The sequence below is a fragment of the Cetorhinus maximus genome, chromosome 14, assembly GCF_964194155.1.
Source record: "Cetorhinus maximus chromosome 14, sCetMax3.hap1.1, whole genome shotgun sequence".
NCBI classification, from domain to species: domain Eukaryota; kingdom Metazoa; phylum Chordata; class Chondrichthyes; order Lamniformes; family Cetorhinidae; genus Cetorhinus; species Cetorhinus maximus.
Window position 1 is genome coordinate 17,351,209 of NC_135892.1, and position 23,766 is coordinate 17,374,974.

Sequence of the window (23,766 nt, forward strand, 5' to 3'; positions counted from 1 at the left end):
CCAAGAGTTGCCGTGGAATATTTTATTTAGCTCATGAAGGCTTGATAAATTCTAGGTGCCTGATTTATCCTGATTGCTGTGGGATCAGTCCAGCTCATTCCAGTTTTCCCTTCCAAAGACTAGTGCTGGAATTGTGTTTTATTTTTCATCGTACTGTGCAATACCCATATGGCAGTGCTGTCAAAAAGCAATTTTATTTGGTGTTCCAAAGTGCTGGTTTTTGTCTCTCAATCAGCTTTAATCACTTCATGTTCATTCATTTCAACTGTGTAGTTGACCAGAATTGCAGAATTCCGTTGAGATGATTATGAAACAACAAGCTGCCTTGATATTGGCAGAGAAGAACGCAGGGAAATAGAAGTATAGTGGACCATTTCAGTTAAAGGGATGGCATCTGTAATGCGCTGAATGATTCTATGTTTTTATATTAGATATCCCAGTTTAATTCGTGTGTTATTACAATCACCCGGTCTGATGCTAATAAAAAAAGAATTGCAATATGAATGAGAAGAAGGGAAGAGAAACTTGAGAATAAATAAAGTGTTCTTAAAAGTACTTTAGCTGCTGAAACACTGGCTTTTGTGGAGGCAGTGGATATTGGATTCTAATTGTCAAATATTTTAAGTCAGATTCTGTATAACGGGTGCGCTGTATACCCATTTAATATAACATACATAATTGTTCATTATGGGATAATGAGCCCTGAATTGTGCTTGGTGCCTGCAGTTTTACTCAAGGATTGCTTATGCGGTGTTAAACAAAGCATTTGAATGCTTTACAAGAGAAGAGTGAAGACAAATAGATCCTTCTGCTGTAAAATAAATAAGATTGAGGCTGCCAATATCGGCCTCTGAAATTCTGCTCAGTGGTGAAAATCTCCAGAAGGATCGGGGTTTTAAAAAATTCATTCATGGGATGTGGGCGTCGCTGGCTGGGCCAGCATTTATTGCCCATCCCTAATTTCCCTTGAAAAGGTGGTGGTGAGCTGCCTTCTTGAACCGCTGCAGTCCATGTGGTGTGGGTACGACTACAGTGCAGTTACGGAGGGAGTCCCAGGTTTTTGACCCAGCAACAGTGTCACGACTCACTGGGGACAGTGCGCTGTAATGTCAAGCCCCACTGCTCCCTGAGCCGCGACAAATGTGAAAAAGGTTTGATCAACCCACCTAATTGTTTAATTTAGGTTAACAGAATACGAGCACCAGATTTATAAACTTAACAAGTAAATAACTTTTTTGGACAAATTGTCTTTAACCAGTGGCAAAAAAAAAAGAGCTGCCAACTTCTAACTCTACAACTTAAACTCTACCCCTTCTTAAATCCCTCTACACACACATACAAGACACACAAAAACATGGATTTTAAGGGTGGGATAAAACAGTTCAATAGCAGCAATTCCGAAGTACAGAATTCTATGGGTTGATTTTGATCAACGTCTTCCAAATTCCTTTCAGTTCTTTGTTGATGACATGAGGTGGTCTTCCAGCACTTTCAGTCTGTAGTTCACTGGTTGAGCACTTGCCTTTCGATATGTCTAACAGTGATTTTCCCCTTTGCCTCTTGACAGAGGTTTTCAGAGAGAGAGAGCAGGTTATAGAGTTATGAGGAGAAAAAGCCAGCAAGCTATTATTGTAGACTTACTGGAATCTTACACACACAGGAGAGAGAGGTTTTAGGTCTTTTTCCTTTTAGGCTAGGAGCCATTCTCTGCTGCACTGCTCCCACACAAACCCTCGTCATCTGGTCAGGAGCCAATTAAAACATTGTTGCCAGGCAGTTTCCCTTTAGACCTTACTCCTCTTCGGCACCATCCTGTCTTTCATGAAACACTCTGTTCCAGGACAGCAGCATTGTATATATCCCTCACCAGTGGACATGTCCTTCAAACTGCAGCCATTGTAATTTTAATCCACAGTCCAACAAAAATAAAAAGATATGTTATTAACAACAGTGAAGGAATGGTGATATATTTCCAAGTCAGGATGGTGAGTGGAAGGAAAACTTCCAAGTGGCGATGTTCCCATGAGTCTGCTGCCCTTGTCTTTCTAGATGTTTGCGGTCATGGGTTTGGAAGGTGCTGTTGAAGGAGGCTTGGTGAGTTCCTGCAGTGCACCTTGTAGATGGTACACACTGCTGCCGCTGTGTTTCTGTGGTGCAGGGAGTGAATGTTTGTGGGTGGGGTGCCAGTCAAGCGGGCTGTTTTGCCCTGAATGGTGTCAAGCTTCTTGAGTGTTGTTGGAGCTGCTCTCATCCAGGCAAATGGAGAGTATTCCATCACACTCCTGATTTGTGCCTTGTAGATGGTGAGCAGGCTTTGGGGAGTCAGGAGGTGTGTTACTCACCACAGGATTCTTAGCTTCTGACCTGCTCTTACAGCCACAGTATTTATATGGCTAGTCCAATTCAGTTTCTGGTCAATGGTAACCCACAGAATGTTGATAGTGGGGGATTCAGCAATGGTACCGCCATTGAATTTCAAGGGGCCATGGTTAGATTCTCTCTTGTTGGAGATGGTCATTTCCTGGCACTTGTGTGGTGCAAATGTTACTTGCCGCTTGTCAGCCCAAGCCTAGATATTGTCCAGGTCTTGCTGCATTTGGACATTCAGTATCTGAGGAGTCGTGATTGGTGCTGAACGTTGTGCAATCATCAGCGAACATCCCCACTTCTGACCTTATGGTGGAAGGAAGGTCATTGATGGAGCAGCTGAAGATGGTTGGGCCTAGGACACTACCCTGAGGAACTTCTGCAGTGATATCCTGGAACTAAGATGATTGACCTCCAACAATCACAACCATCTTCCTTTGTACTGGTTATGACTCCAACCAGTGGAGAGTTTTCCCCTTGATTCCCATTGACTCCACCTTTTCTGGGGTTCCTTGATGCCACAATCGGTCAAATTTAGCCTTGATGTCAAGGGCAGTCACTCTCACCTCACCTCTGGAGTTCAGCTGTTTTGTTCATGTTTGAATCAAGGCTGTAATGAGGTCAGAAGCTGAGTGGCCCTGTCAGAACCCAAACAGAGCATCCGTGAGCAGCTTATTGCTAAGCAAGTGCCACTTGGTAGCACTGCTGATGACACCTTCTGTAACTTTACTGATGATGGAGAGTAGACTGATGGGTGGTAATTAGCTGGGTTAGATTTGTCCTGTTTTTGTGTACAGGACATACCAGGGCAATTTTCCACATTTGCTGGTTAGGTGCCAGTGATGTAGCTGTACTGAATAGCTTGGCTAGGAGCGCAGCAGGTTCTAGAGCACAAGTTTTCAGTAATATTGCTGGAATCTTGTCAGAGCAGAAAGCCTTTGCAGTATTCAGTGCCTTCAGTTTCTTGATAATCACGTGGAATGAATTGAATTGACTGAAGACTGGCACCTGTGATGCTGGCAACCTCTGAAGGAGGCCGAGATGGATCATGCACTTGGTACTTCTGGCTGAAAATTGTTGCAAATACTTCAGCCTTGTCTTTTGCACTGCTGTGCTGGGCTCCCTCATCATTGAGGATGGGGATATTTATGGATCCTCCTCCCCCGTGAGTTGTTTAATTGTCCACCACCATTCACGACTGGATGTGGCAGGGCTGGAATTGTTTAGCCCTGTCTGTCACTTGCTGCTTATGCTGTTTGGCATGCAAGTAGTCCTGTTTTATAGCTTCACCAGGTATGCCTGGTGCTGCTCCTGGCATGCCCTCTTGCACTCTTCATTGAACCAGGGTTGATCCCCTGGCTTGGTGGCAATGGTAGAGTGGGGGATATGCCGGGCCATGAGGTTGCAAATTGTGTTCATGTACAATTCTGTTGCTGCTGATGGCCCACAGCGCCTCATGGTTGCCCAGTCATGAGTTGCTAGATCTGTTTGAAATCTATCCCACTTAGCACAGTGATAGTGCCACACAACACAATGGAGGGTATCCTCAGTGTGAAGACGGGACTTCGTCTCCATGTCAATGATTTGGATGAGGGAACCAAATGTAATATTTCCAAGTTTGCTGACGACACAAAACTAGGTGGGAATGTGACTGGTGAGGAGGATGTAAAGAGGCTTCAAGATGATTTAGAGAAGTTGAGTCAGTGGGCAAATACATAGCAGATGCAGGATAACGTGGATAAGTGTGAAGTTATCCACTTCGGCTGGAAAAACAGAATGGCAGAGTATTACTTAAATGGTGATAGTTGGAAATGTTGATGTACAAAGGGGCCTGGGTGTCCTTGTACACCAGTCACTGAAAGTAAGCATGCAGTTGCAGCAAGCAGTTAAGAAGGTAAATGGTATGTTGACCTTTATTACAAGAGGATTTGAGTGCAGGACCAAAGATGTCTTACTGCAGCTGTACAGGGCCTTATAAGACCACACCTGGAGTACTGTGTGCAGTTTTGGTCTCTTTACCTAAGAAAGAATGTACTTGCCATTGAGGGAGTGCAGTGAAGGTTCAGCACACTGATTCCTGGTACGGCAGGATTGTCGTATGAGGAGAGATTGGGCCGACTAGACCTGTATTCACTGGAGTTTAGAAGAATGAGAGGGGATCTCATTGAAGTATTAAATTCTGACAGGGATGGACAGACTGGATGCAGGGACTATGTTTCCTCTGGCTGGGGGGGTGTCTAGAACAAGGGGTCAGTCTCAGGATACGGGGTAGGCCATTTGGTACTGAGATGAGGAGAAACTTCTTCACTCAGAGGGTGGTGAACCTGTGGAATTCTCTACCACAGAAGGCAGCGGAGGCCAAGTCACTGAATATATTTAAGAAGGAATTAGATAGATTTCTGGACTCTAAAGGCGTCAAGTGATATGTGGAGAGAGCGGGAGTATGGCATTGAGATAGAGGATCAGCTATGATCATATTGAATGGCGGATCAGGCTCAAAGGGTCAAAAGACCTACTCCTGCTCCTGTTTCCTATGTTTCTATGTTACCACAGGGGCTGTGCGATAGTCACTCCTACCAATACTGTCATGGACAAACAGTAACATCTGGGGCTGGCAGGTTGGTGAGGATGAGGCCAAGTATGTTTCTCCCTCTTGTTAGTCCCTTCACCACCTGCCGCAGACCCAGCCTAGCAGCTATGTCCTTTAGGATTCAGCCAGCTTGGATTATACTGACGCTACCGAGCCACTCTTGGTGATGGACATTGAAGTTCCCCCACCCAGAGTATGTTCTGTGCCCTTGCCACCCTCAGCTGTTCCTCCAAGTGGTGTTCAACATGGAGGAGCACTGACTCATCAGCTGAGGGAGGACAGTATGTGGTAATCAGCAGGAGGTTTCCTTGCCCATGTTTGACCTGATGCCATGAGACTTCATGGGGTCCGGTGGGACAGGACATACCCAGGGATGGTGATGGTGGTGCCTTGGACATTATCTATAAGGTATGATTCCGTGAGTATAACTACGTGAGGCTGCTGCTTGACTAGTCTGTGAGACAGCTCTCCCAATTTTGGCACAAGTCCCAGAGCTTACAGAGGAACAGTTTGCAGGGCCGACAAAGCTGGCTCGAGGGGATTGTCAGCCCTGGTTTATTGGTAAGTACTTTCACCTTTGAGCCAAAGGGTCATGGGTTCATCTGCTGCTCCAGAGACTTGGGGACATCATCCAGGCTGATAGTTCCAGTGCAGTACTGAGGGAGTGCTGCACCTTTGGGCATGCCAGCTCTCAGATGAACTGTTAAATTGAGGCCCCGTCTGTCCTCTAACATGGATGTAAAAGATCACATGATGCAAGTCACGGAAGAACAGAATGGTTATCCCTGGGCTGATATTTGCACCCTAACCAACACTGTTTAAAAGTGGATTATCTGGCCATTGCCTCATTGCTGTTTTGGGACCTTTCTGTGAGTAAATTGGCTGCTGCGTCTCCTACACTTAGTGTGGTACACTTAGCAGTGACTACACTTCAAGATAAAAACGTCCCTTTGTTTGGCTGTAAAGCACTTTGGGATGTCCTGAGGGTTGTGAAAAGTTGCCATGGAAATGAGAGTTTGTTCATTCATTCTTTTCTGTTGCTGGTAAGTTTGATTTACAGAGAGCTGAGTGGTAATCGTGTCTAACAGCAGGGTGGACGAGCAGCACAGACTTTGCTGTTTAGTGAGCGGTTTCCTCAGCCACTTTGACCAAAATGGGCACATTTCACGGTGACTTGGATCAAATGCTTGAATGGTTGGTGTTTATTCGAGGCTGAACAATCGACTGGTGCTTGACACCCTCCACCACTCTGACAGTTAGAAGCATGTTTACTGCCAGGGTCACAGGCTGCTGCTGAAATGTTATCCTTACATCCGTTACTCACTTGCTGTGATTCGAATCGCTTCGTCGGTTCCATTGTTTCTGCTGTCGTTATGTTTCCTGTGTGATTTGAGCATGCTTAGAGAGGTGGTTCGTTGCAATTTATAGTGAAACCCCATGTGGTCCCAAACACATTAGATTAGGACTACCTGATCTCCTGTGGTTTTTCTCATAGGTAGGCAATTGAGTGCGGGAGACGGGCTGGGGAGGTTGTGGGGGGAGTGTGAGAGGGAAGGGCGGGAGCAGGCTGTGTTTAAACTGGTTTGATCCTGCCTCAGGCACTCCCTCTAGGATTTGTAGTTCCAGAAAACCAGATCAGGGGTCAATTATAAATTAATTATAAATTAATTACTGGCAGCACAATGTAATCCCTTGTCCCATTCCCCTTTGATGGAAAACATGACCAAAGCCTGAAAGAAAAACAGCATGAGATGACTGGATTTCTTTTTTTTTGTCCTGACATACTTTTTATACACTTGTTGAGACCCCTAGTCAAAAAGAAGTGTGGTCTTCTGGTTACTTTAATTATTAGTTAAACCGTGAAACATAGGGCAGTTTGAGAGGTAGAGTTATCTGGAGTGTAGGAGTTTGTCTCCAGTACCAGGCTGAAGAGGCTGAAAGACTGAAGTACTATAGAGCCACCTATGGTGTGAAGGTGTAACTGCAGTGTAACACGTTTACATAGGCAGTTTCCATTATAAGTTTATGGGGAGATGGTGGCATAGTGGTAATGTCACTGAACCAGTAACTATAGAGGCCCAGGCAAATTTTCTGGGGACACAGGTTCAACCCTGGCAACTGGCGGATTAATAAAAATTAATAAAATCTTGGAATTGAAACCTAGTCACAAGAATGGTGACTGTGAAACTGCCATCAGTTCTTGTGAAAACCCATCTGGTTCACTGAGGGCTCCTGCCATCTTTACCCGGTCCGGCCTACGTGTGGCTGCAGACCCACAGCAATGTGGTTGACTCTTAACTGCCCTTGGAAATGGCCTAGCGAGCCTCGCAGTTCAAGGGAAGTTAGGGATGGGCAACAAACGCCTGCCTTGCCAGCGATGCCCGCATCCCACGAAGCAATCAAAGAAATAAATGCTGAAGTAGAAATTTATAATGGAGAAAAATGGGCATCACTTCAGTATCAGAAACATGACGGCAAGAAACGTGGTTTTGTAGACCTGGGCTGGGATTTTCCGGACCTGCCGCGGGTGAGGTGGCGCCCCAGCCAGAAGCCCGTTGACTTGTGGCAGGACCGGGAAGATCCCGGCCGTGGGCAGGTGTGGAAAATCCCGCCCATTTTGTAGCTATGGATGGGTTGTTTCCTTTTTGCCGGGCAATTAGAAGTCTGCTTCAGATTTAAGTTGCACCGTATGATTTGAAAGTAAACAGCGCCACACCATCACATGGGAAGGGTGCCACAGGAGAGGCAATCTCTACCTTTAAACAAAAGTTGTGCCATGACCACATGGCATTGGCAGCTCTCCCCTCGCTCCTTTCCTCTGCCCCTACACTGTGTGTCTCCCTTCGAGCTCAGTATACAAAGGGCAATCGGCAACCCTTGAAAAGCTGCTGGGACTCAGTAATGTGTATCGTGAAATATGTGCCTGGAGCATCATTAAATGACATGTGAGCTGACTTGGCTTTAGACGGGATTTAGGGGGCTGGTCTGTGTTAGCGCCCCCTACCCAGGAGGTGGTCCCTAGCTGTTTGCTAATGATTATCCTGATCAACTCTTTGCAACTCGTTCATTGCAATAGGAAAACCTAGTGCCAGAACTTTAAACTGCACAAATTATTTTAAACTGAAGTTTTTTTTTGCACCAGTTCTTTTTAAGAATGATCAGTCTGTCACGCATATAAGAAAAAGACCAGTGAGCACCTTGTGCCTAGGTAATAAGAGTGGCACATGGTCAACAGGCAAGCTTCAGGCCTGTGGCTGCAGTGGACCCTGATTGAGCTGTGTCAGTGCAAGGTGCCATGTTTTAGGTTCACTCCTTCCTGTGGCAGTGCCTCTTGTTACATATCTTCTTATTTCTCCACGGGACGTGGGCTTCGCTGGGTGGGCCAGTCCATGTGGTGTAGGTACACCCACAGTGCTGTTCAGAAGGGAGTTCCAGGATTTTGACCCAGCGACAGTGAAGGAACGGCGATATATTTCCAAGTCAGGGTGGTGAGTGACTTGGAGGGGAAGTTACAGGTGGTGGTGTTCCCATGTATCTGCTACCCTTGTCCTTCTAGATGGTAGCGGTCATGGGTTTGGAAGGTGCTGTCTAAGGAGCCTTGGTGAATTCCTGCAGTGCATCTTATAGATGGTACACACTGCTGCTGTGCATTGGTGGTGGAGGGGGTGAATGTTTATGAATGTGGTGCCAATAAAGCGGGCTGCTTTGTCCCGGATGGTGTAAAGCTTCTTGAGTGTTGTTGGAGCTGCAGTCATCCAGGCAAGTGGAGAGTATTCCATCACAGGCTTTGGGGAGTCAGGAGGTGAGTTACTCGTCACAGGATTCCTAGCCTCTGACCTGCTCTTGTAGCCACAGTACTTATATGGCTAGTCCAGTTCAGTTTTGTGTCAATGGTAACCCCCAGGATGTTGATAATGGGGGATTCAGTAATGGTAATGCCATTGAGCGTCAAGGGGCGATGGTTAGATTCTCTCTTGTTGGAGGTGGTCATTGCCTGGTGTTTTTTTTGCCGTGAATATTACTTGCTACTTGTCAGCCTAAGCCTGAATATTGTCCAGGCCTTGCTGCATTTGGACATGGACTGCTTCAGTATCTGAGGAGTCGTGAATGGTGCTGAACATTGTGCAATCATCAGCGAACATCCCCACTTCTGACCTTATTGTGGAAGGAAGGTCATTGATGAAGCAGCTGAAGATGGTTGGGCCAAGGACACTACCCTGAGCAACTCCTGCAGTGATGTCCTGGAGCGGAGGTGACTGACCTCCAGAAACCACAACCATCTCCCATTGTGCTGGGCATTACTCCAACCAGTGGAGGCTTTTCCCCCAATTTCCATTGACACCAGGTTTTTTAGGGCTCCTGATGCCACAATCAGTCAAATCCAAATGCTGCCTTGACGTCAAGGGCAGTCACTCTCACCTCACCTCAGGAGTTCAGCTCTTTTGTCCATGTTTGGACCAAGGCTGTACTGAGTTCAGGAGCTGAGTGGCCCTGGCGGAACCCAAACTGGGCATCAGTGAGCAGGTTATTGCTAAGCAAGTGCCGCTTGAACCGAATTGCCATGATTCCCCAATAGGGATGAAGGGCTCCCTGCCTAGACAGAGTGAGCCTCCCCATGAGTCCCATTGATCCATTTGAGCACAGACTGTGGTGTTCAATGGTTTAATAGATCTGTGTTTGCTTGTGAGTCTGGTAAAATCTCTATGCTCACTGCAATTGATTGGTTAAGCCTGGGTGTGGGCTCAGAGAAAAGTAAACAGACAATACAGAAAGAGCTGGAGGCTGCTAGAAGCATGGGAACAGCCATTTTATGGTTTGTATAAAACTCTGTAAATAATGTTCCGGCATCCTTAGAAACTAGTGTCATCTCAGCATTGCCCTGAGGCAAATCAAGTGCATTGAATATACAACCGAGAGCAATGGGCCCCTCTTGGAGGAAACCAGCATTGGAGGGATTCTGAGCAAGTTAAAGCCAGCCACACTGCTCCTATCATTGCAGGATGAAGATTTATCTCAACATCTTCATGTAGCCCCTAAAATATTCCAGGATGTAATCCTGAAGACTGCACCAGGATCATATTCTCCAGCACTGACCCTGCTAAGCTCTGTCAGGCCAGCAGATCGGCAGTGGGCATGCAGGCACTGTGAATTCCACAGGCTCATCATTGGCACTTGGCTGGCCGGGAGATTGGGGACCGTTCTATGGGCCTGATCCGTGGAGTTTCTTTGACATAAATAACTTGAAGCTCCTCGGGTGTCTGTGCCACTAGCTGCAGAGTGTAAACCCTCGCTCCCAGCTCTCCCCTGTGCCTGTCCTTTACCTCGTAAAGGATGGATGGAGTTCTCAACCTTTGCAAGGCATTGAAGAAACACTCCAAAGCGCTTCTGGGGGCCGCAGGGTGTCTCTTACAGGAGCATCAGCCACACAATATAAAGAGGTTCTCATTTCTGGCACACCATCAAAGAGGCTGCACAGTAGAACAATCTAGATTCGGTCGCATTGATTGCCTGGCCTTCTACAAAAGCCAGCGGAAGCAGATTTACTCAAATCTGCGCAGCCTGTCTTAAAGCTGACTGCATCTCCTGTCATCTCAGCACATTGCAATTCCGTAAGACAAGTGATCTAAAGCTTTCCAAATTAAATTGTCAGTCAGGGGAGATTTAATGGAGGTGTTCAAAATTGTGAGATGTTTTGATTGAGCAGATAGGGAGGGACAAAGCTGTTTCCATCGACAAGAGAGTAAATAACCCGAGGACACAGATTGAAGGTAATCAGCAAAAAAACCAAGAGCATGAGAACTTCTTTTTCATGCAGTGAGTTGTGAGCGGACAGGATGTGTGGAAGCTGATTCACTTTCAAAAGGGAATTGGATATACACTTGAAAAGGAAAAGTTACCAGGGCTATGGGGAAACAGCAATGGGACTAACTGGCTAGCCCTTTCAAAAAGCACCAATGGGCTGAATGGCCACCTTCTGTACTGTAAGATTCTATGATTCTCTATGATGAGAATGATTCCATGAAAATGCTCATACAGTATTGGCGGAAATAATATGAGATCACACCTAATAACCAGTGTTTGAGAGCTTAAGTCTCCTCGGGATTGTGACTTCTCGCAATGGTTGCACGTAGCATTACTGAGAAATGTGTCGTGGCATTACTGAGAAAAACAACGCTGTACATGGTGACATTATAGAACAATCGCATTTACTGAGCTTCCCACCAGCTCTCCTGGTGGAAGGGGGTGGGGGGAGGTGGAGTTGTGTTAGGATGCTAAGTAGCATGTCACTGCAACATTGTAAGAGTTCTCTTGCTCAGAGAATTCGAGAAGGAATGCGTTAGGAAATGAGCAGCACCTGACCTCCCACCCCCTGATGGGCATGAAACTGTGTTATGCAACATTGGATTGTCCTCTGTCTTAGTGGGGGAATCTGCCACATGCCCATGTGCGTGTGTGTGTGTGTGTGTACATGCATATGCATGCATTTGCATGTGTGTGCGTGCGTGTATCTGCTTGCGTGTTTGTGTCATGCGTGTGTGTGTGTGTATATGTGTGTATCATGCGTGTATGTCTGCTTGTGTGTTAGTATAAACAGGGAGGTGTCCCTCAATAACTTTGAAACACTGCACTGGACCCTAACCAGTTCAACAAATATCTTAAAAACAAAAAGCTAAAAGCTACTGCGGATGCTGGAAATCCAAAACAAAAATAGAATTACCTGGAAAAACTCAGCAGGTCTGGCAGCATCGGTGGAGAAGAAATCAGTTAACGTTTCGAGTCTTCACGACCCGAAGGGTTCTGCCGAAGGGTCATGAAGACTCGAAACGTTAACTGAATTCTTCTCCACCGATGCTGCCAGACCTGCTGAGTTTTTCCAGGTAATTCTGTTTTTGTTTTCAACAAATGTCTTCCCCTCCCCAGACACCAATTGCCATTTAAAATAATTCTAGAGTGATGCAGAAAAATAAACCCCAAGATACATAGCTGCTTTTTTCAGTCAAAATGTAGTGGAGACATATTTTTACATTATACGAGGGTGCTGCTCTTAAAAATTAGGCTATGGGTGGAAGAGAGACATACTGTTAGCTTCAATATCTTATCTTCAATAGCTTCAATAAACATACTGTTTACTGTCAAAATTGTGCTCCTGCAGTCTTCCATTTGCATTTTGTTCAGGCTTTATTATAATGAATGGAACACGAGTGCAGTGTGGGTAAGCTCCATCTGTAATATGTATTGGAGTACCATGTACTTAACCTTTTGTAACAGGGCCTTTTGGAGTTTTCTTATTTACTCACAAGATACAAAAAGTTATCATCGCTGCCCCCTAGTGCACTCCTCCTTGTATAGCCTCAGTCTTTGTGGTAATAGTGTTCACACAAAGGTGAGAGGTAGGGAGCCTTCCATGATGTTGATCCAGCAATAATGAAGGAACGGCAATATGTGTTCCAAGTCAGGATGGTGTGTGACTTGGCGGTGAACTTGGAAGTGATGGTATTCCCACAATGTTGTTCCTCATGCCCTTTGCAGTGATACCTGTCTCAGGTGAGGGAGGTACTGTTGAAGCCTTGCATGTACTGACACCAGAGATTCGGGAGCTCAGTGCCTGTGCCCAGCTCCTGGTGTTTCTCCTGATAAATCCTATTCTTGAAGCCAGGCAGCAAACCTGTAGACCCAATTTCACATGGGATTTACCAACGTAGGTGTGAGAAACTGATTCCCGGAGGCCAGAACACGATCAACACAGAGTTGGTATCAGAGTTTATTTTTTAAAGTGGTTGGCTGAAGACAAGTGCCCATCGCTTGTTGATTATCCTTGGACCAGGGCAGAACCATTCTCTCGGTCAGTGGGTAGCCCACTCATCCCTGAGTCAGAAGGTCGTGGGTTCAAGTCCCACTCTGGGGGCTTGAGCACATAATCGAGACTGACATCCAAAGGAAAAAAAGACTTGCACTGGATGTCTCAAAGTGCTTTACAGGCAATGAGTTACTTTTGAAGTGTAGTCACTCTTGTAATGTGGGAAATGTGGCAGCCAAGTTTTGCACAGCAAGATCCCACAAATTGAAATATGGTAATGAACAGATAAGCTGTTTTTTTTTGTGTGACGTTGATTGAGGGATAAATATTGACCAGGATACCAGTGTTAATTCCCCTGTTTCTATTCAAAATAGTGCTGTTGGATCTCTTACATCCACCAGAGCAGGCAGGACCTTGGTTTAACCAAAGTTTTTATCCAAGAGTTGGCACCTGACAGTGCAGCACTCCCTCAGTATTGCGCTGGAGGGTCAGCCTTGACTTTTGTGCACTCGCCCTGGAGTGGCACTTGGAGTGGGACCTGGAGTGCAGCACTCCCACTGAATCATGGCTGACACTGTTACCTAGTACTGAGGGAGTGCTGCACTTTTGGACAAGCTGGGCCTATTAAATTTAATTAGCTAAGAATTTCAAGGGCCATAAAGCAAAGTCCTGTGAATGGACCTGAAATACAGTTCAGCTACCATGTAAACAAATGGTGCAACAGGCTCAGAGCACAGAATGACCTGCCCTGGTTCCTAAATTCCCATTGGCAGCTCAATAGGTAGAATGTGTGTGGCATGTTCCTGCCACTAACTAGTTGGCCTTGGTTGTCATGTTGGCAAGTGGATGTCTGTCAGTGATGGATTATAATATTTGAGCATTTTATCAAGGACCTCAAGGTGTTCAAAGTTGTGGAGAACAGTTCAGAAAGTAGCTGGACTTTTATTGGTTTGTTAAAGATGTTGGGTGATTGCCTGAAATATAATTGGTAAAATCGTTTGTGCTTGCACATTGCCCGTTTAGTTTCACTTTGACTAATACCTGATTTATTAGTGTATATAACCTGAGAGATACATTCTGTCAGAACTTTGTTTCTCTGCCACTTAGTTGATGAGGAGAGTACTAAGTGTCTAGAAATATTTTCTAGTGAGTTTACCAGCACCTTGTTCACCTGGAGCATCTATGTCTCAGATTTGTTCATCCTAAGGCTGTGTTTGGTTTATAGGTTGGTCGACTTACCTTTGCTCTGGTCACAAGGGAATGTATCAGGGAAGTGTTGGACTCTTAAAGTTAAAACTTCATACTGCATTTTCTTATTTGAAATGACATTCCAGGAGCACTTTGTGTTTAACAGAAGCTGGACAAGGGGTGGGCAGCCAATCTACTCCTAGGAAGTGGGTTGGTAGTTTAAATATTTTAACAATGTTGGTAGTCTCTGAGCTAACCTGCTTTGCAGGTTTATCGATGGTCAGCTGGGTTTCCCAGGCCTCAGAAATCCTGGCAGCTCAAGGAAGGTGAAGACAGCCTTGGGGGAAAAGCTAAGTGACTTTATAGCACTGCTTGTGGGCCAGAAGAAACAGGAATGCCTCATCCCAGCCCAGCAAACTTACCTCTGTGTTTGGGATCAGACCATCCCACTGTCCCTTACTCCCCCGACTATAATCCAAATGTCCACCCTTTAATTGGGGATCGGACCTCCCCTGGGGTTGGAGATTGGATCCCTCTCCCTGCTATCAGATCATCCCCTGGGGTTAGGAATCAAACTCTCCTTGTGAGCCGCCCCTACCTGACTGGAAACCAAGCCTGTCGATCAGACTGACATCTTGGTTTCCCATCCAAAATCCTACCCCCTCACACCCACCCCATCCCACCCCACCCCCTACCTATGTAATCCACCCCTGTTAATATCCGGTCCTAAATGTTCTTGTTTCTTATTCTTGTGTTTCAGCGCAACCCCCCGATTATTGTCAATGATCTATTTGAAGATATCAAGGATGGCGTGATGCTACTTGCCCTGTTGGAAGTTCTGTCTGGACAGAATCTGGTGAGTTTATCAGCTTAAGTCAGCATGAAACTTGTGGTGTCCCACCACCCTTCCTGCTGATGGGTCAGGGAGCAGCTGAACAATACAGATCAGAAACAAGGCTGAAGTTGATCTGAACTGGGATTGTGGTACGAATGTTAAAGTTAATCTCAGTGCCCCTGGGTTAAGAAGGGAAAACTCAGAATCAAATACTTAATAAGCATAGAAGGAGGCTATTCAGCCCTTCACATCTTTGCCTGCTCTTTGAAAGAGCTATCCAAATAGTCCCACTGGCTTGGTCTTTTCTCACGCACATTTTTCCTTCTCAAGCGTTCCATTTTGAAAGTTACTGCTAAATCTGCTTCCACCACCCTTTCAGGCAGTGCATAATTACTCACTGGGTAGAAGGATTTCCCTCCACTACCCCCTGGTTCTTTTGTCAATTATCTTAAGTCAGTATCCTCTGGTTATTGGCCCTGCTGCCTGTGGAAACTAATTCTCCCTATCTACTCTATCAAAACCTTTTTGAAAACCTAATTTTTGAGCGCCTCTATTAAATCTCCCCTTAACCTTCTGTGCTCTAAGGAGAACAATCCCAGCTTTTCCAGTCTCTCCACAGAACTGAAGTCCGTCCTACCTGGTACTATTCCAATAAATCATCTGTGCTCTCTCTCTAAGGCTTTGACATTCTTTCTAATGTTTGGCACTCAAAATGGACACAGTACTCCAGCTGAGGATAAGCAGTGGTTTGTAAAGTTTTAGCATAACTTCCTTGCTTTTGCATGCTGCCTCTTTTTATATACAGAGGTACCCCAAAGGAGATTTCTATGCCCTTTAGCGCGCATGTGTGAAAGAGCGCACTCCCGACTCAGGGAACCTCTCCCCCGCCGCCCGCACAGGGAGCGCTCAGCGCTTCTGGGCATGCGTCATGATGAGGCCCGCCCATGTAAAATGGTGGTGCCCAGCCAATCGCAGGCGCCGTACGGGTCCGCGCCCACCCCCCGCACAACCCCTCCAATGGGGGAAGGTTCTCTCCATAAAGTCAGCAAACAGAGCCTATCTTCTTTTTTTAAAAGCCTTCTCAACCTGCCTTGCCACCATCAAGGATTTGTGTATGTGAACCTCCAGATCTCTCTGTAGCTGAATGCCTTTTAAGATTGTACCAAAGTTCCTACACCTGCTAGGCTTTCCGATAATCATCATTGGATGTACTTGCATGGATATTAAAATGAAGATATGGTTGGGTTTGGTTGCAGTGGACAATCAGCCACTGGACGCTGGCTACCAAAGCTCACATGTGAATGATCGCCACTTGGGTGAGGTACCTGGTCCTCAGTAAGGAGCTGACGCCCTCAGGAGGGGTAGTGAGAGGATGGGAGAGAAGCTGTGTGACAGTCTTATAGCCTAGGCTGCCGATGACTCTCTTAACCTTTGTGGGCCAATTCCACAATTAAAGGGAGTGTGACTTGTAGAGTTGGAGCGACAGGCCTGCCGCTGACCCATGAGCTCAGCTCCCACTGGATTGCATAATGGCAACGGGCCCCCTTTGACCTCATTGGCATCTGATGATTGTGTCACAGCCTCGTAAAGCACTGAGAAGTCCGACTTCTCAAAAGATTCATTCTTGGGATGTGGGCGCCACTCTTCTGGCCAGCATTTGTTGTTGCCCTTGAGAGGATGGTGGTGAACTCCCACCTTGAACTGCTATAGTCCATGTAGTGAAGATGCTGCAGGGTAGGACATTCTAGGGTTTGACCCAGCGACAATGAAGGTTAGGCAATATATTTCCAAATTTTGATGGTGTGTGACTTGGAGGAGAGCTTGAGGGCGGTGGTGTTTCCATGCATCTGCCAACCTTGTCCTTCTAGATGCTGGAGATAGTGGATTTGAGAGGTGCTATCGCAGAAGCCTTGGTGAATTGTTGCAATCTGTCTTGTAGATAGGAACACACTGCAGCCATGGTACACAGCTGGTGGAGGGAATGGATCTTTAAAGGGGGTGGGTAGGCTATCAGCCAAGTGGACTGCTTTGTTCTGGATGGTTCTGAGTTTCTTGAATGTTGTTGGAGCTGCACCTTTCCAGACAAGTAGAAAAATATTCCATCACACTCCTGGCTTATGCCTCCTAGATGGTAGAAAGGGAGTCAGAAGATGAGTTACTCACCACAGAACATTCAGACTCTGGCTTGCTCTTCAGGCATGGTATTTACATGGTTAGTCCAGTTGAGGCTCAGTGGCGAGTCCCTCAGGATATTGATAGTGGGGGATTTTTGGCAATGGTAGTGCCGATGACTTTCAATGAGAAATGGTCAGGCTTTCTGTTGTGTAACCAAAGGACACAGTGCCAGAGTAAGGGGTAGGCCACTTAGGACGGAGATGAGGAGGAATTCCTTCAGTCAGAGGGCGGTGAATCTGTGGAATTCTCTACCCCAGAGGGCTATGGAGGCTCAGTCACTGAGTACGTTCAAAGCAGAGGTTGATAGATTTCTGCGTACCAATGACATTAAAGGATACGGGGACGGTGTGGGAAAATGGTTTTGAGGTAGAAAGTCAGCCATGATCTTTTTCTATTCTTTGACGGGATTTGGGCATCGCTGGCTAGGCCAGCATTTATTGTCCACCCTACATGCCCTTGAGAAGGCGGTGGTGTTCTAGTTAAATGGAGGTGCAGGCTTGAGGGTCCGAATAGCATACTCATGCTCCTATGTTCTTATGTGGAATGGGGGTTGGGGTTGGAGGATTAAGAAGAATTGATGAAAGCCACTATTTCTCCAAATGCCTCACTGTCCCAGGTAAGTTTGCAGAAGTGAAGAGAAAGACCAACGACTCTTTGAAGCTACTGATTAAAACATTTAAATGTACAGTTTGCAACTTAAGTATTTTGAAGTAACGGTTTGAGGGGGAAAATGTATTTGTGATTAACTTGTGATCCATTTTTGCAGCCTTGTGAACAGGGCCGTAAGTTAAAACGCATCCACTGGTTGAGCAACATTGGAACAGCTTTAAAGTTTCTCGAGGGCAGACGGGTAAGTGTGAATATCAGTGTTACGTCTTTCTGGAGTGTTGAGCCTCTGTGTTAAACCCTTCTCTTCAGGACAGTTTTTCAGCGATCACAAGTACACCCAGTTGTGGCTAAGCGAGCGCTCATCCAAACTGGAAGTATTACCTAAATGTAGCTATTTGGACTGGGTGTGATATTAGTGGCAATGGATAAGTTTGCGGGTGTGTCAAACATTCTGAGACCCTTTACCTAACACTCTTTGATGGTCAGTGATCCGTTGGCACAGAGACCTCTCACTGATGTTCATACCTGAGGACTTTCACTTGTGTAGAGATGGGCATCATGCCAGGGCATGGTTTTTCTCAGTGGTCAGTTGGATGTAAATATCTGCCTGGTTTTGTGATAAGTCTGACATTTCGAGTAATGCTTTGCTGTTCTATTGGGGTGCGGGTGGGTGGGGGAAGACAGGTGGTGGGAGGGGTTAGGCCAGTCTGGCCAAATTGGTCGAAGAATGAATTTTATTCTATTCTGAAGTGTTTCTTGGTACAGTTGCTAATTTCCAAATATCAGTCTCTGTGATTGAAACCTAAAGGGAATAACACTGTGTGCCCATTCTGACATGTTGTGCATCTGCCTCAGAATATCCTCTCCACCTTGTTGGAATTCTGTCTTGGGGTGGGATGGGGTACGGGATCTGCCACACTTTCCCACTTTGGCCCATCCAGATTCCGGCCCCAGGAAGAACGAGGGATTTGAATCCTTGTGTCTCCACTGGTGTTGACTTACTGCCTCACATTGTTAGGCTTAACATTATCTTGAAGGCAGTTTCCTTGGTAACATGCTGGCTATATGGAATAAAATGTGCAAAATTTAACAGATAGAGAATAGAGAAAATAACAAAAAAATGTTAAAGCGCTTTGTTACAGTTCAGAAATAAAGGTGGTTCTTAATAATTACTTGTTAAAATTACAACAGGAATTCAAGGTTATATGACAAGCGCAATAAAGCGGGAGGCCAGAAATGTGCAGTGAAAACAGAAAATGCTGATTATTGAACTGAAATTTTGGGATGGATGTTAGCTCGTAACGGGGGACGGAACTGGGAGCTGCTTGAAGGTCGGGAAGTTGGAAGAATGTGTTTCCTGCTGAGCTTAGCGACGGGACCTGATTCCTATCATTTTTGTCTGTTTCCTGGCCACAACCAGCCAGATTGAGAGGCTGCTTGGCTGGCTGGCAGGTGGCTGGGTACGAATTCAGCATCAGGCTGTAGTCGGGGAGCAGAGAGGAGCTGCAGACGTTTGAGGCAGAGGTGACGGGGGGTGGTGGTGGTGTGGGCTGGGGGGGTGGTGGGGGGGGGTGGGTTGGGGGGGTGGGATGGGGGTGGGTGGGCTGTGGAGGAATATCGGAGCCTGCTTCGGGGCAACATCGGGGAGGCCGGGATTGGTTCGATCAGAGGCTAGAGGCAGATTGGAGGCCGGAGAGATCGGGAGCTAGAGGCAAATCTGGGGCCAAGGGGGGAGATCAGATGACTTGTGAAGGCAGTAAATCAACACCAGTGGAGACACAAGGATTCAAATCCCTCGTTCTTCCTGGTGCCGGCATCTGGACGGGCAAAAGTGGGAAAGTGTGGCAGATCCCGCACCCCATCCCACCCAGAGACAGAATTCCAACAAGGTGGAGAGGATACTCCTGAGGCAGATGCCCAACAGGTCAGAAGAGTCAGGGAGATATTGGAAGGGTGTGGGGTGAGGCGGGTGGCTTGGTCAATGGGAAGGGTGTTGGTGAAACAGGTAAACTGGATCCTGCAGGTCAGCGGAAAGGCACTAGCCTCCTGGATCCAGCAGTCCCCACCTCCCATTAGCTTCCCTATTTCCTGCAGCCCAGAAAATTCATCCGGCTTAGGTTAAATTTAAGAAGATGGTTAAAATGTTGGCAAAGCCAGAGCACGCTCCCTGGGCTCTCCACGTTTTATGTTTAGAGTCTTAACATTTTATTCTGAAGGTCAGAATGTTACAAGGGCTTAAAGGGTTAAATTCTGAAGAAGGGATGCAGTCGCATGGCTGGTATTTCATTGGGTTAGAAAAGATTGAAAGGTTGATTGAGGTGTTTAAAATGATTTAAATATAGTGGAAGGGTGGATGCAGAGAAACTATTTCCTTTGTTGGGGGGAATCCAGGACAAGGGAGCATAGCTTTAAAATTAGAACTAGGCTAGTTGGCAGTAAATTCAGGAAACACACATTCATGCAAAGGCTAGTGGAAATCTGGAGCTCTCTCCGCCAAAAGGCTGCGGCTGCTGGGGTGGGAGGAGGAGCACGGGGGGGTGGGGTGGTCAGTTGAGGCCTTCAGGACAGAGATCGATAGATTTTTTTTTGTAAGGCTGGGGAATAAAGGTGTGTGGAGCAAAGGTAATTGAAGGACAGAACAGGCCTGAGGGGCTGAGCGGCCTGCTCCTCCGCTCTGCTCTTGGCTTCCTGCAGGTTAATGCAGCGCATTTAAAGCAAACAGGTTAAGGCCTGACCTCAAATCACGGACAAAGGAATATCCTAAGAAGCCGTTAAGTGTTTGTGAGTCGACATTGCTGACAGGGGGCCACCAGCTGAAAAGGTGGTAAAGTGAAAAGGCTTGCGTTGCGAACTGACAGGGGTGCTCTGGAGCTCACTGTGAAATCTATGTTTAAGGCATAGAATTTGTAAATAATTGGGGCAGAATTGGATGGAACGGCTGACACTTTGTGCTTTGCATTGCGCGAAAAGGGAGTGGAGCACTGTGACTAACCAAACGCAAAATTCTCTTTAATTCCTTTGTCATGCTGCCACCTCCCAGTCCTTATACAGAGGATCACCGGTCAGTAGTTTCGACATCGTTAAATCTCATTTTACAGCATGGTTGTGCTTCTGTTATGTGCTGTTTGCTGATTTATACTCTCCACCTATGGAACAACATCGAGACAAATGCATTCTTTCCCTGCTCTTCGCCAAATAGAATTTCCCATGTGTGATGGTCTTTCCCGGTGGAAACATATGTGTCCCCTGAAATTCAGCATGAAATTTTCTCTACCTACACCCCACCCCCTGGAATTCCCTCCAGAGACCCCTCTGGCTCTCCCCTCCCTCTCCTCCTTTCAGACCCCTCTTAAAACCCACCCCTTTGACCACATTTTTGGCCACGCTTGCTCATACCTCCATCTCTGGCTCAGTGTCCTTTTTTTTTATATTGCACTTTTGGATGTTTTTCTACGTTAAAAGCGCTGCATGAATGCATGGTTTATTGACTGCTGAGTGCACTTACAGATATAGCTTCTTTCAACATCCCTCGCTTGATGTTGGAGCCTTGTCAACAGATTCCATTAGCAGAAACAAGCCTCCTACTCATTGAGACCTTCCTCATTAATTTAATACCTTTTTTTGATTGATGCCTTCAAACAACCTAGGACACAGTGCTCTGAATTTGTGTTGTTTTGGCATTTTTCCATATTTTTATTCTGTTGATTGGAAGTAGGGGCTGGAAGGCTGATACTGTTGGGAAGATGGGATGTTGGAAGGTGAGTGTTTTAAAAATAACTCTAGTTAGGGGATAAATAGAAAGAGCCTGTGTTCATAGGACTGGCCATTTTTTACAGCACCTTTTACCACCTTTGGTCCTAAAGCCAATGCAGTACTCCTGAAGAGTAGTAATGTAGCAAGTGGAGCAGCCAATTTGTGCACAGCAAGCTCCCATAAACAGCGATAAGATAAAGACCAGTTATCGGCTTTAATGATTGGCTGGCCAGGACACCAGTCTGAACTCCCCTCGTCTTCTTCCAGTAGTGCCATGGGATCCTTTATATTGACCTCAGAGGGCAGGCTACCCTTCTTTGGTTGTGAAGTGCTTTGGGATGCCCTGAGGTTGTGAAAGGTGCTATATAAATGCAAATTGTTTATTCTATTTCTCGACAATGGCTCGGGGAAGCAGGGCTCTTTCCTACCTCCATAACAGTTTACTAGTATGTGAAGAAACTATAATGCCAAGGGTTTGCAGGTGTGGAGAAGAGTTTGATAAGACTGAAGGACTGCACCGTACAGTGTGTTACCAACTTGTGGATTTCTAAAACACGCAATAAGATATTGAAAACAAGCTATGCTTTTCTTACAGATTAAACTGGTCAACATTAATTCCACCGACATCGTTGATGGAAAGCCATCTATTGTGCTTGGTTTGATCTGGACCATCATTTTGTACTTCCAGGTTGTATTTCCCATCTTTTTACACCAACTGATTTACAATTATGCAGCTAACAGTGTATTCCACTACAGCCATTGTTTTCATTGGTTTGTCTTCCGGCCCACAGATCGAAGAGCTGACCAGTAACCTGACGCTGCTCTCCTCGCTGTCCAGCAGCACCTCCTCGGTGGATAGCGTGGCAAACTCCGAGACTGGGAGCCCCCCGTCCAAGAGAAAGGTCGTCAGCAAATTTAAGGGAAGTGCCAAGAAGGCTCTCCTGAAATGGGTGCAATACACTGTAGGAAAGTGAGTTCCACTTCAAACCTCCTACCAGTAAAAGAGGGCAAGATGTGCAATTGGATTTTCCAACGTTTTTGCATTGATTTTGTTGTTGTGTCTGAGCTGGAGTTACGGCTCCCACTGGGGTGGGGTTCAAAAGCCATTTTGGAGAGGTGGGATTAGGGGCTGGTAGAGCCACCTGCCTGGCAGGTAGTTGATTTGATGTCAGTAATGACCACTTAAGGCCAATTAAAGGAGGCCGACTAGGGTTTTCCAGGTTCCTGCAGAGGCGGAGGCCAGTTTAGGGGCCTGGTGGTGGGCACCTGGCTGCAAACCAAGAGACCACTGCTTCAGGTAGGCCTACAGGTGTTCCCTGCCTGCCTGGGTGCAGGTGCGGCCCCAGGCCACCATGTAGAGGGCCTCCGCCACCCGCGGTGCTGGCCTTGCTGCTGAGTCATAGAGTCATAGTCATATAGTCATAGAGGTCTACAGCACAGAAAAAGGCCCTTCGGCCCATCAAGTCTGCGCCGGTCAAACAAGTACCTAACTATTCTAATCCCATTTTCCAGCACTAGGCCCATAGCCTTGGATGCCATGGCATCGCAAGTGCACATCCAAATACTTATTCAATGTTATGAGGGTTTCTGCCTCTACCACCTTTTCAGGCAGTGAGTTCCAGATTCCCACCACCCTCTGGGTGAAAAAATTCTTCCTCACATCCTCTCTAAATCTCCTGCCCCTTACCTTAAATCTATGCCCCCTGGTTATTGATCCTTCCACCAAAGAGAAAAGTTCCTTCCTGTCTACCCTATCTATGCCCCTCATAATTTTATACACCTCAATCATGTCCCTCCTCAATCTCCTCTGCTCCGAGGAAAATAACCCCAGTCTATCCAATCTCTCCTCATAACTAAAACTCTCCAGCCCAGACAACATCCTGGTAAATCTCCTCTGCACTCTCTCTGGTGCAATCACATCCTTTCTATAATGCAGATTCCAGAACTGCACGCAATACTCTAGCTGTGGCCTAACCAGCTTTTTATACAGTTCCAGCATAACCTCCCTGCTCTTATATTCTATGCCTCGGCTAATAAAGGCAAGTATCCCTTATGCCTTCTTAACCACCTTATCTACCTGTCCCGCTACCTTAAGGGACCGGTGGACATGCACACCAAGGTCCCTCTGATCCTTGGTACTTCCCAGGGTCCTACCATTCATTGTGTATTCCCGTACCTTGTTTGTCCTGCACAAGTGCATCACCTCACACTTATCCGGATTAAATTCCATTTGCCACTGATCAGCCCATCTGACCAGCCTGTCTATATCCTCCTGCAATCTAAGGCTATCCTCCTCACTATCTACCACCCACCAATTTTCATGTAATCCGCGAACTTACTGATCAACCCTCCTACATTCAAGTCTAAATCGTTTATATATACCACAAACAGCAAGGGACCCAACACCGATCCCTGTGGAACCCCACTGGACACAGGCATCCAGTCACAATT

At 46.3% G+C, this 23,766-nt stretch overlaps 1 protein-coding gene across 1 annotated transcript in view; it reads left to right on the plus strand.

Annotated features, from left to right (window-relative positions):
* The window catches only part of syne1b (spectrin repeat containing, nuclear envelope 1b), a 447,660-nt gene that overhangs the window by 14,455 nt on the left and 409,439 nt on the right, over positions 1 to 23,766 (plus strand). The window contains exons 3-7 of the mRNA XM_078556589.1: positions 14,704 to 14,799; positions 17,720 to 17,803; positions 20,603 to 20,623; positions 21,911 to 22,003; positions 22,107 to 22,285. Coding sequence (XP_078412715.1) covers positions 14,704 to 14,799; positions 17,720 to 17,803; positions 20,603 to 20,623; positions 21,911 to 22,003; positions 22,107 to 22,285 — 473 coding nt within the window. The remainder of the gene's footprint in view (positions 1 to 14,703; positions 14,800 to 17,719; positions 17,804 to 20,602; positions 20,624 to 21,910; positions 22,004 to 22,106; positions 22,286 to 23,766) is intronic.